A 16,739-nucleotide genomic window follows, 5' to 3' on the forward strand; every position below is an offset into this window, starting at 1 on the left:
AATACGCATAATGAAATTTCACATTTGGTCTAATCACCCCAGAACCCAGTAGTAGAACGTATAAACTTACTTTACAGAGTCATGCATTGTTTTACACACGTGAAGCAGGGCATTGAGTATAACAGGATCCTTCGTCACCTCTTGCTGGTGCCTAGTAAAGCAAAAATGGTTACAAAATAATAGAAATCGGTAATATTTAGGTCTATTACAATTGTTCTAGGAATCACAAGACAAGTCAGACTCAAATCATCAAGAGGTCCAGCGGCCTATAGCAAACTGTAAAATGCATTGCTACTTAACCCCTTCGAGACAAAGGCTGATTTTACTTTTTGTACCCTTTGTGACAATGGCCTTTTTAACATTTCTGCGCTGCTTGTGTTTAGCTGTAATTTTCTTCTTTCCCGTTTACTGAACCCACACACATTAGATATTGTTTTTTTCAGGACAAGAAGGGCTTTCTTTAGATGACATTGTTTTGATTGTATCATATTATTTACTATTAAAAAAATTATAAAATATGGTGAAAAATTTAGAAAAAAATGACTGTTTCTAACTTTTAGTTGAAAAATCTTTTACTCATCTATAAAAGGTAATGAAAAAACCTGCTAAATAGATTCTACTATTTGTCCTGAGTTTAGAAATACCCAATGTTTTTATGTTTTTTTGCTACAGGTAGCGTTTTGCTATTTCAAAGCCATTTTTTCCAAATCTGGTAATTCTTCCCCCCATGTGCCATTTCGGGTATCTTTGAACCCGGCCAATGCAATTTACCCCATCAAGTCATATATTTTTGAAAACTAGACAGCCCAGGGTATTCCAAATGCTAGTATTTTAACTCTTTCCATGCACCATATCTACCACCAGTCTTTGTCAAACTTTATGGTAGTCATTTTTTTGCATTTGTTTTGTCATACACATTTTACTTCAGGTATGAATTAAAATGTTCTAGTTTATGTCACTATCACAAAACACCCCAATATGTGTTCAGCAACATCTCCTGAGCGCAGCGATACCCCACATGAATGATTTTGCCTGGCTGTTTGGGGGCAAAAGGGCCACATTTGGGGCATGCGCATTTTTCAATGTTGAACTTTGGCATTTGGGGATCCACTGCCCATGCCCTATTTGCTACATCTTTGAGCCGGGCCATTTCAGTGTGCCCAATAAACCCATATATTTTTGAAAACTAGACACCCCAGGGTATTTCAAATGCTAGTATTTTAACTCTTTCCATGCACCATATCTACCACCAGTCTTTGTCAAACTTTGTGGTAGTCATTTTTTTGCATTTGGTTTTCCACACACATTTTAATTCAGGTATGAATTAAAATGTTCTCGTATATGTCACTATCACAAAACACCCCAATATGTGTTCAGCAACATCTCCTGAGTACAGCGATACCTCACATGAATGATTTTGCCTGGCTGTTTTGGGGCAAAAGGGCCACATTTGGGGCATGCGCTTTTTTCAATGTTGAACTTTGGCATTTGGGATCCACTGCCCATGCCCTATTTGGTACATCTTTGAGCCAGGCCATTTCAGTGTGCCCAACAAAACCATATATTTTTCAAAACTAGACACCACAGGGTATTTTAAATGCTGGTATTTTAACTCTTTGCATGCACATATTTTACCACCAGCATTTTTTCAAAGTTTGCAGTAATATTTTTGTGTGTGTATTTTTCCCACACACACCTACTTTATGTATGAATTTACAGCTCCTGGTATATGCCGCTGTCACACGACACCCCATAATGTGTTCAGCAACATCTCCTGAGTGCAGTGATACCCCACATGCATGGGTGTGTCATTTTTGGGGGGAACTAAAAGGCCACATTTGGTACGTGTGCATTTTTCTAATTGGAAATTAGATGTGTGGCCATCCTCCCCCCCGTGTTAATTGGGACGTTGTTGAACCTGGCCCATTCAATTTACCCCATCAAATCATACATTTTTTAAAAGTAGACACCCCACGGGCATTTAATATGCCAGTATTTTAACTCTTTCCATGCGAGAATTGTTTTAAGCTAATATGCTAATTTTAGGACTTGCTCACAAAAATATATTTTTTATATATATATATATTTTTTTTTTATTTTTAAAAAAAAAAAATTTAACATTTTTTTTCAACTTGGAGGTTCCCCTGATAGTGACATCAGTGGGAAATGATTTTTACATTTTACTGTTTTTTTACTATTTTTTTCTAATTATTATTAATTTTATTTTATTTTTTAATTTATTTTTACTAATCACACTGTGATTAGAAAGCTGGGCTCCATTGACTTGCATGGTGAATGCAGTACCTGTATTCAACCTGCAAGTGGAGCCAAAGTTCTCTAGATGGTCTGGACTATCTAGCGAACTTTTAAAATTTGTGGTTCCTGTTACAGGACGGCGGCCATCTTCCTTGATGGCGAAGATTGCCGGCAGCTGCGGCTGTGACCGCTCTCCGGAGCGGTCACAGCCCATCAAAAGGTTAGTGTTTGGTGTCGCTGGATGCCTCCTGATCGAGGCATTCCAGCGACACCATTTAAGTTTAGGAGGCGATCGTCGATCGCCTCCTAAACGCTTTTAAAACGGGCGTCCGCCGCCATACAAAGTATGGCGGATGTTGACGCCCCGTGGAGGGGCCAGAGATGGCCCCTTCGTGCCAGTCGCGGCGTTGCTGAATGCCTCGAGGTCGAGGCATTCAGCAACGCTTTTTGGGTGCAGAAAGCGATAGTAGATCGCTTTCTGCGCCCGTTTAAAGACGTGCCGGTCCTGGCACGTCAATTGTCGTAAAGCACATGCTTTTCCGTGCCGTGCCAGGACCGGCAATTGTCATTAAGGGGTTAAAGTGGTACGGTAATCAGCATCACTAAGTTTGAGAGCTCATTGGGTATATGGTAACTTACAAAACAATGTATCTTTAACCCCTTAAGTTCAATGGGCGGTCCCTAAACCCATTGAAAACAATGCATTTTGAGCCCGTACATGTACGGGCTGTCATTAAGGGGTTAAGGGAATTAGACAAAATAAATTGCTCACTTTTAAGCTTTGCATTTCTTATTCACAAACAAAGACCTCGACAGCAGTTTGGCAGGTTAATAGACTGAGTAGGCAGCAAGGGAGACATATGGTGTACGAGCTGCTAGGTCCATGTGCTACTAGAGTCTAAACCAGAGTTTGCCAACATGTTGCATCATTTTGCTGGCTGAAACAGGGCTGAGAAGTCTGGGGATTCAACAACTACTGTTCCATCAAACATCGTACGGCCTCTCAATGGCCACGCTGAAGAGGGAACAACTCTACCCAACACCTACAATTCCAATCAGTGCATCTGAAGCCTGAAGGTGCTGTGGGTAACCCCAGATAGACCTACTAATACCTTAATCACTTATTAGAACACCTAAAAGTTCAGACTTACTTAATAAAAGCTTCCATTATACACTTGCAGACTTCCACTCTAACACTCTCTTTCTGGAACATATCCAAAAATGGCAGAAATTTCTCCTGAAACACCAATAGAATGTTTTTAATGAAAATATATATTTAATATATATATATATATATATATATATATATATTTTTTTTTTTTATTAATACACTTAAAAAAAATGGAAACATTAACTTACCACAGAGAAAAGGATCGAGAAGTCGTGGAAATGAGAAATCACTTTTGTAATTACAGACTGTAACTGGAATAGAAAAATGAAAATCTATCATACTGGCTGTACATTGCAGAAGAGTTTACACCTGGCTATCAAAAATGATTTTAAGCCTGGAGAAGACCAAGCCTCCAGGTCGTAGCATTAGTGCACAGATCCACATCTCATTTTTGCTCAGCTCTTTTCTCATTTCTCTTTGCAGATCCAACCTTTAAAAAGAGTAGAAGACTTCTCATCTGAAATGGGGGCTATTTGGAAAGACTGAGACTATGTAATTTCCTTCAGATGACAATTTGTAGTAGAAGATCACTAATGTGTTTGTTCAGACACTGGTAAAAGTGGATGTGACCTTATTATTTGCATTCATCAAATGTACTATGCACTGAGCTGCTCACAACAGCCACATTGATTTTCATGCTGGTCCACTACAATCTATTATTTACTAAATAAACTAAATAAGACAGAATCAAGTTGTTGTTACCTGGGGATATGCATCTTCAAACGCCCGATCAGGAGTCATGTGTTTGATGACATCAGCTAGAATTGTGTTCACTTCTCGCTTCTACAAAATAACAATGGTCAAACTCTCAAATGTTTTGAACAAAAAGAAACTACTTTGACTAGTAAATCAGCCTGTATGCTCTTATTATTTAAATCATTGAGTGCTCTTGAAAGTCACCTCACTAACACTATACATTATGCAGGGCCAGCTCAGCCATTCTAGCAGATACATTTGCCAAAGGTGGCCCTTTAGTGTACACAGTGAGTTATTTAATATAAATACACAGCAATGACTGCTTTAGTGAATAAACCCCAATGTAGTTACCCCAGCGCACAGCGTCCTTACCGTGAAATGCCTGCATGTATACTCAACCCACACTTCTGCGCAGTTAATGTAATCCTTAAAAAAAAAAAATGAAATATTTCAGCAAGACAATTTTTTGTTTTCCTAAAAAAAAAAAAAAATTTACACGGCCAGGATGAACATCACAGAAAAATATGTAAACCTAAAAAGGATTCCCATATCAATGATAGTCCTTTGTATACAACTGTGTACAGGGTGGTCTTCTTAGACCCTCTTGCACAGAAAATAGCTGGAGGTGTGAAAAGGGGCAAATGCATTTAGTCCGATTCTGCGGCTATCACATGCATTAAAGTCTTTATGACGTGTCCTTCCAATACACTCTCCTATTAGAAACTAGTCTATGTGCGGGTTTTAGTTGAGCATTGCATGTAGAAACATCCTACAGTATAGTCACCTAGTATTCTTGCCAAACTCATTGCATGGCAGATATAGCAAATATTATATGTGTTATAGATAATGGACATATTTATTATTCCAATGCTTTCTTTAAGAAAAATACCATTTTAATGTAATAAAAAAGATTTAGTGTTAAATATACAAATGATAAATTAACCCCAGACTTAAAGTCTAAGTAAACCAAGATTTTTTGCAGAAAGACAGAAAACTCAGAAGCTGCGGAGTTTATATAGCAAACCCTCCCACTAACCCTGATGATTGACTTATTTCATAGAACAAATACCTGTGGGTTTCTCAATTTGGTGATCACCTTCCACGCTTCATTTAAAATCTGAAGTCTGTCATTCTCAGGAGGATCAGCCAAGGCGACATTTAATCCCAGAGAGCGGAAAAGTAGATGCTACAAGGAATAGAAAACACTAGTGAAATTCAAACGTTCACACAAACATCGTAACACAGCATCTATGGCTGGTTTGTTTCAACGTGGATGATGCCATTCTGATCAACATTATTGCCCAGCAGGCCTGCACAGAATAACATTAATATAACATGTTTTATTTGCATTTATTTTATATAATGCCATCATATGGCCCGAAGCAGCAAATCAGTGGCAGGAAAGCACTTCCATTACCCACGACATCCCCCAAGCCAGCGCTGGAGCAGACTGGAGAGAAGTATATTTCATGGAAGGAGATGTGTTCCGCCAACACATTTATTACATGCAAAATAGTGGATGATGGAGAAAGGGAATATGCAAGGAGAACACCATGATAACTTTAATGGACCTCACAGCTATTGCATGCATTAACCCCTTAAAGACTAGGGCTATTTTATGCTACAGGACCAGAGCACTTAGAGGTTTTTTTAGCTATGCCTTTCTTCAACCATTGTTTCCTTCTTTCTCATTTAGTGGACCCATACAACCTTTTTTTTTTTAAGACATTATTTTTATTAGTAAAATCTCAAAAAACGTGGGTTTAAAATAAATGTAAAAAAATATTTATATACAGTTTTACATGTATATAAACCACACTATATTCCTATATAAATTTTCATTTTAAGTTTTCTAAATAATTTTGGGGTTTCTTTTAAGCCTACCTAACCTTATCTGGATTTCCCACTACACTTACTACATGTTATAAAAGAAAAAGTAAATATAAAAAATTAAACCCCTAGCGTCAAGTTATAGTAAAATATATAAATAAAATACATTTAAATAAATAAAAGGAAAACTTTGAGCTTGGGACCCAGTGGAAAACACTGTTTCTCACTGTTCTGTCTCTCTCCAGCTCACGATCATAGTGACGAGAGAAGCAGCGAACAGAGACTTGCTTACAAGCACTGCTTTTGTCATCTGACTGTATCAGTGCATGTGATTGGATGTAGAGGTGATCACATGCACGGAAGGGCAGAGGATCTGCCATAGACAGACTGCTCGGGTCACGCAGCAGTGAGCAACCCCAGTGCCCCATGATCACAGCTTTATCCTTTAGGGATATCTTTTCATGGCATATCTGGTGTGTCACTGGTATTGAAGGGGTTAAAGTGCATACAATGACTGGAGTCTCCCTTTAAACAATGTAATGCTGTGCCTCACTCAATGATTAGGCTTTCTCCAGTATTACGAGTGGACATGGTCTTGTGGTAATTAAACACATATGTGACATTCTGGCAAGAAAGGAGATTATTAGTCATTCAAGGAAATATTTGGCTGTTTCACATAACAGGGATTTACGCGAGTCATAGTCCACTGCGTCAGAGAAAAAGATATACCTTAGGGAAGCCAGACTCATCGCATTCTTTAATCATGGCGATAAAATCCATCGATCTTGCAGCAATGAACTCTGCCCTGAATGCAGACATCACAGAATTGAGCAGCAAAGCGCTGTGGATCAAAATAAAGTGCATATGCACATTAAACAACAACAACAAAACATTATTCAAAGCAAACCAAAAGAGAAGAAAGTGGCGAGAAGAGTGAGATGAACCTGTATTTAAGAAGAACACCATATAACCCCCCCAACATTTCAGGTGTCCAAACCAAGGCACTTGTGTTAGGGAGGTGTGACAAGAGGTGGGGCTGCCCCAGAAAAAGGCGGGTTTGGAGGCGTGGCCACCTGGCTGAATAACCACTTTATGATACTAGCGTTCCAAGGAGGTAAAAGAGAGTGTGTTTCCAACACTGCTGGCATAGCTCTTGCTGAAGAGGAGCTGTTCTGTGACACTTACTTGTTTCCGAGCTTCTTGCACCGTTCCATCATCTCTGTCAGCAGAACCTAGAACATCAACGATGCAGATTAGCGAATTGCAACATGACTGAAAGAACATGGAATAGACGGATTTATACCAGGAGTGGTGGGTGTTGAGGAATACAAAGTTACTTATTTTATTGATAAGAAATCACTTATCACATGATAAGAAAAATAAAGAAAGAAATGTGATTATTATAAAGCCAGATACTGATACTGTGTATGAATCTGGAAAATCGGACAAAGGTGAAAAAAAATCTAGGCATGTATACAGAGATAGGCGATAGGTTATAACATTCCAAAGATGGCTACTGTTTTTTCAATTATATATCATATGATTTGTTTCCTTTAGCATAATAAAACACTTTAGCATTGCTTATTCTTAAAGCGAGTCCCTCAATTTATATACCATAAAACTGAACATAGGCGGACCAAACTGTAGCCTTATGGCTTTCATTTAACAACTGGTTCCTAGTATAGTCCGATCTTGTGAGTGGATATCTACATTAGCACCTGAAAATGCATTCAGAATTTTAGAATTTCTATTTCTGAATCATAACCACTATGAAATGCATCAGCAAGAAACACAAAACGCTGGATGGATCCTGGTGTACACTTCTGAAGGAAAACGGCATGTAGATTTTAACCTGTTAAACAGATGTGTGTACACTCACTTAGCTGGTGAAGACATTAGATAATGTACTAATATGTTGTTTGTCTAACCAACCAGAAGAATCATTCCCACACCCATCATCATTCTCTCACACCACATCTCTGGATTGCGTTTCCTAAGTAAGTTCAACTTTACCTCGGGAGCTCGATAAGCGATACATTGCAATATCCAGTCTATCGCCGGAGAGTATAAAGTCAGGTAGACTGGGATCTCCACCCCTTGTACTGCCAGTTGGTTCTGCACTGTGTCACTGTGAATCTAAACAGGTGACATTAATTCACATCAGATGTAAAGCCATCAAATTAAATAGGAGAAAAACGGCTATAATACAGAAATACTAAAGTACATATGATGGTGGAAGTGTCCCTTTAAATTTAGTCAATCTTTCTGGGCACAAAAATATGTATATAATATGCCCCACATCGTGGCATGATTTGCAACTTGTTATCCAAAGACCTAATCTATGGAGCCAATCTGCCCCAAGGAGCGATTCTTGCACCTTAGAATCTTATTCAGAACAGCCTTTATTTTTAATGGGGTTATACTGAAACACCAAGCTGATAAAAACATGTTTATAATTACCTACTTGTTTAAACGTGAGTAGGAAGTCAAAAAAGTTCTGGTTGAGACTTTCTTTGACATTTGGAGCCACCTCCATGCCAACCTGTAAAACAAATATTCAGAACATGACATCTATTGTATGAGGCTTTAATCAATCAATACACGTTAGCAATTAATCCACACTAGCCTTACCCTGCAGAGATACGCTCTGGCATAAACAGCAACCAGAGGATCTCCGATGCCTTTAATCATGGACGTTAGACGAGGAAGGCTCTCAGATATTCCTCTGTTAAAACAATAAGTAATAAATCAATGTTATGCCCCTAAAATAATCCATTAAGAATACTTACAAAAAGTCTAGCAATCCAATGGTGATGCCAAACATTAAAAAACGACCACTAATCCAATAAAAGTAGAGGCACCATTAGAATCTTACAACCTGACACGGTGTTTTGCTCCTTACGTTTTAGTGAGAAACTTGTTGCATTTTAGGATTGCTGCTTCCACATAACTGATGGAAATTGTTAAGGATATAGGCAAAGATGAGCATCAGATGTAGACCATTTTTGTCAAGAAAAAAACCTAGGCTTTGGTGCAAGCTGAAAAACAAATTCTAACTTAGAACGACTTGTACCATATGAGTCGCGGACAGAAAGGAAATATGGTAAAGATAATACATTTGGCTAATTGAAATGCTTTGCACTGAAAGCTTTTGGGATCACTTAGGTCTCTTCTTCAGGCATAATATTTATTTTTAGGCCCCATCAGTTCCTTGATTCCCTCCTCGGTGACCAACATATACTGGCACTTACACACTGATGCTAACATACTCCATCTAACACACATTTACACATACACACTCAAGCTAACACATACACAATCACTAACATACATACTGCCACCCTAACCCCTTTACCCTCTCACTCGCTCCCTCATTCCCTTACTTTGGCCTTATGGAGCCTTCTTTCTATCCGATTGCACACACTGTACGAGCAGCCTCGATTTGACCACGGGGTCACTTAACATTGCTTTGTGTAACCCCACCACATTCAAAGTTTTGGACTGGCCTGCGGGGCAATCGTCCCCCTCGCCAGCCCGGCCCTGATGACGAGTAAAAAGGAAAACGTAAAGCAGAAATTCTCACAGAAGGATACAATCTAGGAACCAGCTCCCTGATGGACGCAATTTTGAAGAACCAATTTAAGCAGGTCTCCTTTGCAGTGTCATTCACATTGTCTGGTGAGAACTTTGCTGTTGAAACATTACTATTTTATTATTATACTTTACTTGTAGAGAACAAGCAGACTCTTTAGCGTTGCCACAATAGGAGAATATTCAAAATAAAATATTGTTAAAATTAACAACATACAAAACTAACAATAACATGGACACACATAAGGCATAATGGAACAGAAGAAGGGGACCCTGCTCATGGGAGCTTACAGTCCATTAGGAACATATAATCATTGAAATTTTACAGATCTACAAAGGTCATCAATCACAACCTGCCTGCCTGTCTTGTTACTCGTTCCATTTAAACAAAGCATTAATTGCATTCTCTTGTATGTTAAGCAAATAACCCTTAGCAGATCTAACATTGCATTCTTTGCTTTGAAGAATTGATCATATAAAACCAATGCAGATACTTACAAGAAATGTTTACAGTTTCTATGGCAACATACTATGGTTTCAGACATTCAACAGAACTAGTAGTGTTGTCTCTAACATTGCATTTAGTTATAGAAAGTGGAAAAACATCAGCTAGACCCCACACACACTCATCTGTAATGGGTTTCCATTAGGCTAGGAGATGAAATCCATTGGACTTATTTACTCTTATGCTTCACAAAACATGCATTATCTCCTACTAAATTTAACTCATAACATGCAATACACCAAAAACAAATATGTTTTAGATTCTCATTACCAGGCAAGGAGGGGCGATTTTCCGTGCACATGGACAATATCCGCTCGTATACAAGTTTCCCTGTAAAATAAGGACACAATTTCTTAAACAAAATTAATAATTAATAAAATTAACGAAGCCATATTCACAAAACTTACCAAATGTATCAAGAATATCAGTTATCAACACAAACTTGCTTGGGTAGAACTGGATCACTGTGGTGTCTGATAGTAGCTTTGAGCACTGAGAGGTATAGAAGGTTTGTATTAAAACAAACAGACCCATTCCCACTCTTTGAGAAATGTTTAAGAGAAGCAATACCCAATAGTCATAACACTATATATCAGCTTTACGCTACATGGCCGATTGTGATCACGTTGTCAGGCGCCTAATTCTAACAACCATGATTTTAAATAAAAATAACACATACCAGAGCTTCAACCTTCAGGGACTTCACCTCAATAAAAAGCTAACACCCCAGTGTTATCGGGATGATCTATAAACACATTTATTATATTTTTACCTGGATAACTATTTTTAACGCTTTGACTTTCTGATCAGAGGCCCAGGCATCCTTTAGGGACTGGTTTAGCTCCTCGATCCGGCTGATGTAATCTTGCTGGGTTAGATTCAAGAGTTCTTTCTGTGATCCCTAGAAAAAGATTTAAATACAGAATATGTTCATTGATATAATATATATTAAGCAGTATTTATCATATAACAAAATGGTAAACTAAATATACTCTATTTACAAGGACCCTTTTCATAAGGACAGTTTTTATGTTGAATTGCCTGAAAAAAAAAAAAAACAACAATTGAACAAATCTTATGTAAAGTGATAAAAGTTTTGTAACTACTCCACAAACTAGTTAGACAGATCCTGCTGATCTTCTACCAGTCTGGACCAGAAAAATATAAACAACCCCATTAAAGAAGTAGCATTTTCATATAGTTTAACTCTATTAAGGGTGCGGACACACGTTAAGTGACTAGGAAAATGAACATTTGGTAAACCATGTAACCTATCCACGGACAGAATGTAGTTACCCCAAAAAAGTGGTTTGTACTCACCTCCTCCAGGTCATCCAACTCCTCTAGCCTAGTTCTCACTTTTTCGGACACTGCTGAGCCTGGTGTAGTGGCTTTAGCTAAAAGATATAAGATGCATTTCAGTTTTCACAACCCTCTGTTTGCTGTTACTGGTTTTATTTTTTCGGGAGGAAGGAAGGGCAACTTTCACCACACTGAGTGGATTCTTTACGGCAATGCTAATGAAGCCTTTAATGTGTCCATGTGGCTGTATTGTGTTCATTGCTGGTTCTTACCTTTATCTGATCCCATGAAGAGATTCTAGAAACAAGGGGAAAAAATCCAGATTATAAAGGTATCATACATTTGTTAATATGGAACCAAGTAGGACAAGCTGGACATTACACATTGACTCACTATGGAGAGCTTTTCGGTAGTTGTGTACTTGGCCAGGATCTCACCGCGTTTACTCGACCACGGCTCAAAGTCACTTCCAACAAACTCTTCGTTCTCGTGCTTCTTTCTGCCTCCCTCCTGAATAAACAAAAATATTTTATAACCCAAGTTTAATGTCAAGTATTTGCTAGGAAACAGTTTTCTGTTGCTAAAACTAAGCATTACGGTGTAGGACATAGAACGGTAAAGAAACCGATACTCAAGGTATCTCACAAATATCTATTGCATTTACAGAGTAATTGCTTTTTACCATGGCTGTCATGACCGGCTCAGCTGTAGCTGCAAACATAGAAAGAGGGTCCGTTCCATCCAGGACTGTACTCAATGGATCTATAAACGAATTGGAGGAGCAGGATGAAGAATTCGAGGAGGTGCTCTCTTTTCGACCTAATTTCTTGGTTTTAGATTCTGTGACCTGTACAGAACAAGAACATTAGAAATCACACTGGACTGAAGACTTACCTGCAGATTATTTTCTTTATAATCATATTTAATAAAATAGATTTTTCAGTTTTTCAAAACTGACCAAAATATTTAGAACCATGGTAAAGTTAGCTCTAAATGTTCTCAGTACTAGTTTGTCATCTGACACAAGAAGACCATAGATAGAGCAAGATAGGACTCCATATGAAGACTAGACCTGTGATGTCCTGAAAGCTTACGCAACGTCTTTTTTTTCCACGTTGGCCAAAGGTATCCTCTTCAAACTAAAAGCACGTCTTAAATATTTCTTACTGTGCTTACAACTACTAATGTCAAACTAAAATGAGAGACACTTCTTTAACCAGGAGCCATGGCTTCTAAAACATTAATGGTGGCACAACATGTTTACATACAGACCCGTTCTTGGTCCCTAGGAAATCATCTCTTAACTCAAATTCTGAACTCAAATTCAGAAGCCAAGTCTTTGCCTCCAAAGTTCAGAAAGGAGACAGCGAACTCACCGTTATGGGTTTCAAAGGATGATAGTCCCCATATTCCACAGCCACTCTCTCCAGCCTGCATGATTCTATTTCTGTGGGGTAATTTCTCTCTCGGGAGTGCCTGGAAAGGAGGAGAGACATCAAATGTCATTTAGAAAGTCGCATCACATAACACGGGCACTGCTTACATGTATGTGGAATTTACTGTAATGAATAATCAAATGCTGTTCTCACGAGTACACTGGGAGTGCCTTCAAGGCCTTCCATAAGGGCTACAGAATCTAAGATAACTTCTGGCGGGCAAAGGCAGCAAGAAATGCTTTTCAGCGGTTTTCTCTCGGTTACCGGGCCTGGAGGTGAGTTGAGTTTCTGAAACCACTCAACCAAAGCTTTTCTTGCTGCGTTTCCTGATGGACCCAGATAGGAGCGGGCAGCTGGGGGTAACTGCCCTGTTTTGAGGGACAGCCCCGGGTGCTTCAAGGACGCCAGTATCTACGACAAGGATATTTAACGCAATGTCCTTTACAGGCCCTGTTGCTCCATTGCTACGGGGGTACATGAGTGTGAATGTTGAACTCACTAAAAAGGGCCGTTCATGGTCATATTCTTCCAGCATGACGTCAACTGTTTGCTTCGCAGCGTCTCCGTTAAACCAGTGGTGTTTCTCTTAGTCTACTTTGCCAGTGGTGGCCTCCTGACAGTCAGCCATTTTGTGAGGATTCACATGCTTTCAGTAGACCAGTAGACTAGACCACTAGTCAAAAACAGCAGCGGGCTATAATATGGTAATGGGAGAAGCCACGCTGCTCCATATAGCGAGTCACACAAAAACACTCCGGGTGTCCCAGATGAACCACATAAAACAGGGATGCCAATAAGTAACATCTTAAAAATACCCTCTCTTGTTAACCAGACATTTTACTTCTCTATGTAACCTCCAGCCTTTTATCTCTCCTTCTCCCTTTACTTCTTCCCCTCCATTATTTAACCCCTTAAAGCTACGCTTCTATAGCCCGTTATTTCAGATTTACATTTAGCTAGCGGTAATACTACTATACATTTATATATATATATTTTATATATCCCAATATCTGAAATACCCAAAGATGAACACTTTCCTTTAGCGTGCGGATCAAGGCGCAGGTAGGGTACAGGATTTCCACATTTGTTAAATTTTTCTGCATGTATAAATATTTATGGAACTGATCAAGGTGTTGAGAATAATGCATGTTATTTACAGGATTTATTTCATGCAGTCATATTATTGTGGCATTAATCTCAGAGCTCCTGTAAATGAGGGACATCAGGGAAGGAAAGAGGGGCAGATGGATTTGGGACTGTCCCATGGAGACAACTTTATAGGGACGCTTTCCAATCCAGCCACCATCACCCCTTTCCACCCTCCCGCCCTTTGCTACAATACAATCAGAAATCCAGAATTACTATGCAAGCTAGCTCCTCGGTATCAGCTTCCGCTATCCAGACCCTGACATCACACTCATCAGGCGGATTTTCGGTCTGCCGCTGCTAGTCGCCTTTTAAACAAATCGGAGACATCTTAAATATGAAAGTTAGTGATCTTACGTAACTAATCGCACTAATAAAACAATCAGAAAAGATGATGTCTCTCACCACTGTATTGAAGCCATCTTCAATATCATGTGATTTCTCCCCGTCAACTTTCACCTCTCACCTTCCGCCATCTTATGGATGGCGGAACGTAAATCTAATCAAAGGCTAGCTGCTGGTTGTTTGTGCGCATGCTCGTAGATGCGGAATTCGAGTGGTGTGCCGTCATCTTAAATTTTCCAACCACGTCAATTACCGGGGCTTAAATCCGATGATCTGTGTGAAGAAGAATGATCTGGTCAGAATAAAGATTTGCCTCTTTTGATCTGTACATGATACGATCTCCGTGGTGTGTGTGTTAGGCATTAGTATCTTGTCTGTGAGAGACCTCCTCTTATAAACACCACGGTTTACCTGCTACATGTCTTATCACACTCACCAACTTTCCTGAAATTCCTGCATCCCTGGCAAAAGGGGGCGGGGCACACACTTTTTGTGACCCTACAGCATTAAGATCTAGGCTGTCCAATACAGATACTGGCCTGGTAGTTTGGAGCTCACTTAGAAGGGTTTAGGCTGTGTTTATGCTGGGACAGAACCGAAATTCGGGATGGTTGGTAGGTATGTGTTATACAAAGACTCTGGTGCAGGAGGCTCCTGGTCTTGTCAAGGCGTGTGGTGTGGTGTTACCAGAGTTTGTAGATGGTTTAGTCTATGCAGGATCTCCTTAGCTAGGCTTTGCTGAGCTTCTTGGGAGTTGTCAGTTCTGTCCCCTTTGATTAGAGTCTCATGGTATTGGAGTCACCAGGTTCTGAGGGTGTGAAGGACCCCATCAGGGATACCCGTGTCTCTGGTTGCCACATCAGCCATTTCTTTCCAGGATAAAACTATTTTTTGTAAATGTTGATGACCACCACTTGTAGTTGTACACCGCAGCATATAGGATGCACGCAATATGTTAATGTGACTGTATGCCGCTGTAGAAACGAGAGGGTCATTTTGGCTTCAAATGTATAATACACCTGAAGAAGAGACCTAGATATTCCTGAATGCTTGCCATCCATTGTACTGCAGTTAGCCAATAATGATACCAAATTTGCTCTTTCAGTGGGTAACACCCAATGTTTTTGGTGCCATGGTGGGATTCAGCATGCTTACTACCAGCGATCATGTTCTATCCCAGTACACTACCTCTACTTCATTACCTTTTGCACCGACTGATTATTATTATTTATTGTTTTATATAGCACCATCAAATTCCATAGCGCTGTACAATGGGTTGGATTGTGTTTTCCCCTCTGCTCTTAGAGAAGGGCTGGAAGCGTAAAGGTTAGCAGTATCCAGCACAGATCAGTCTTCAGTATCCTCATATACGACATTTATACCAGTGCTTCGCAGGCTGTGCACACATTCACCATACGCAATCCTCACATTCAATTTACATTTGGCACCAGGTGATTAAGCTCTTGTTGATGCATCATATGATACAAAAGGTACAGATGGGCCAACCCTAACTGGCGTTTGTTGCAGGAAGAGCTTTGCTGGCCCTGTATAATGTGACGCTTCTGCAGCCTTATCTTACATTGAATTATACATTATACATGCCAGCTTCGCTATCATCGTTTGAGAAAGTTGCTAGTGTTGGCCCTTTGTAATGCATAGGGAGAGCATTGAAACTGCAGCTCTCCTGCAAACTCCCTTTAGCGAATTACCCCCATGGGTGATACCCTCCATTATTTCCCTATATACCAAACCAACTACCCAAAAATAAACTTATTTTACTTAAAAGTGAACATTTAAAAAAGTTTATTAACAATAAGAAAACATACAAGGCACAACAAGAAAAACAAAGTACAAAATTAAATACAGTTCAACGAAACAAAAAGTTAAATATGTATAAATAAATACAATGTACAAAAAATCTGGCACTTTTGGATAAGAAGGCCATGAGAAGCACAGGGTTTTGAAAATTAACTTCGGTGGGCACGTTTACAATAGACAGCACTGCGAGATATTACAAACACATGGAACTGAATTACGCATTGGGAAGGACCATCCTTGGCAAGTGTCTCCTGCAAAGAAGGCTGGGCTGACCCTGCACAATACATAGTTTAATCAGCGATGCAACTTGCAATCAATCTCACTGATTTAACTATGCATTGTCCAGGGCCAGTCTAATTCTTTTTGCAGCAGCAGCTCTATGGGGTTGGCCCATCGCAAGATAAACTGAGGTTGATTAAACTCCCCTTCCAGCTTTAGTGAACAAAATCCTATGTTGTCTACAAAACTAGTATCTACCAACAGAAAATCTTACCGAGTAACCCCAAGGCTCTGAAAAACTATTTTTGTCCTGTAATCAATTATGAGCTACTTTGCAGCTATGGAAAGAAAACAAATTCAGGATGCTTTACAAGTGTACATCAAGAACGTAAAATAAATGTTAACGCGTTTTGTGTATACTTCA

The 16,739-nt window shown here is 39.3% G+C and overlaps 1 protein-coding gene across 1 annotated transcript in view; it reads right to left on the reverse strand.

The window, feature by feature from the left end:
- The window catches only part of LOC149277505 (VPS35 endosomal protein-sorting factor-like), a 29,727-nt gene extending 16,405 nt beyond the window's left edge, over nucleotides 1-13,322 (reverse strand). Inside the window, exons 1-23 of the mRNA XM_089502848.1 lie at nucleotides 13,287-13,322; nucleotides 12,912-13,198; nucleotides 12,728-12,827; nucleotides 12,034-12,198; nucleotides 11,745-11,861; nucleotides 11,624-11,648; nucleotides 11,370-11,446; nucleotides 10,822-10,950; nucleotides 10,457-10,541; nucleotides 10,320-10,379; nucleotides 9,547-9,643; nucleotides 8,856-8,903; nucleotides 8,585-8,678; nucleotides 8,418-8,495; nucleotides 7,967-8,089; nucleotides 7,139-7,185; nucleotides 6,683-6,794; nucleotides 5,193-5,309; nucleotides 4,496-4,549; nucleotides 4,130-4,210; nucleotides 3,616-3,678; nucleotides 3,408-3,493; nucleotides 71-151 (exon numbers count right to left, since the gene is read on the reverse strand). Coding sequence (XP_089358974.1) covers nucleotides 71-151; nucleotides 3,408-3,493; nucleotides 3,616-3,678; nucleotides 4,130-4,210; nucleotides 4,496-4,549; nucleotides 5,193-5,309; nucleotides 6,683-6,794; nucleotides 7,139-7,185; nucleotides 7,967-8,089; nucleotides 8,418-8,495; nucleotides 8,585-8,678; nucleotides 8,856-8,903; nucleotides 9,547-9,643; nucleotides 10,320-10,379; nucleotides 10,457-10,541; nucleotides 10,822-10,950; nucleotides 11,370-11,446; nucleotides 11,624-11,648; nucleotides 11,745-11,861; nucleotides 12,034-12,198; nucleotides 12,728-12,827; nucleotides 12,912-13,198; nucleotides 13,287-13,322 — 2,162 coding nt within the window. The remainder of the gene's footprint in view (nucleotides 1-70; nucleotides 152-3,407; nucleotides 3,494-3,615; nucleotides 3,679-4,129; nucleotides 4,211-4,495; nucleotides 4,550-5,192; nucleotides 5,310-6,682; nucleotides 6,795-7,138; nucleotides 7,186-7,966; nucleotides 8,090-8,417; nucleotides 8,496-8,584; nucleotides 8,679-8,855; nucleotides 8,904-9,546; nucleotides 9,644-10,319; nucleotides 10,380-10,456; nucleotides 10,542-10,821; nucleotides 10,951-11,369; nucleotides 11,447-11,623; nucleotides 11,649-11,744; nucleotides 11,862-12,033; nucleotides 12,199-12,727; nucleotides 12,828-12,911; nucleotides 13,199-13,286) is intronic.
- Nucleotides 13,323-16,739: the final 3,417 nt, after the last annotated feature.

Source organism: Sceloporus occidentalis, unplaced genomic scaffold (genome assembly GCF_023333645.1).
Source record: "Sceloporus occidentalis isolate IW3139 unplaced genomic scaffold, rSceOcc1.0.p SCAF_213, whole genome shotgun sequence".
Taxonomy (NCBI): domain Eukaryota; kingdom Metazoa; phylum Chordata; class Lepidosauria; order Squamata; family Phrynosomatidae; genus Sceloporus; species Sceloporus occidentalis.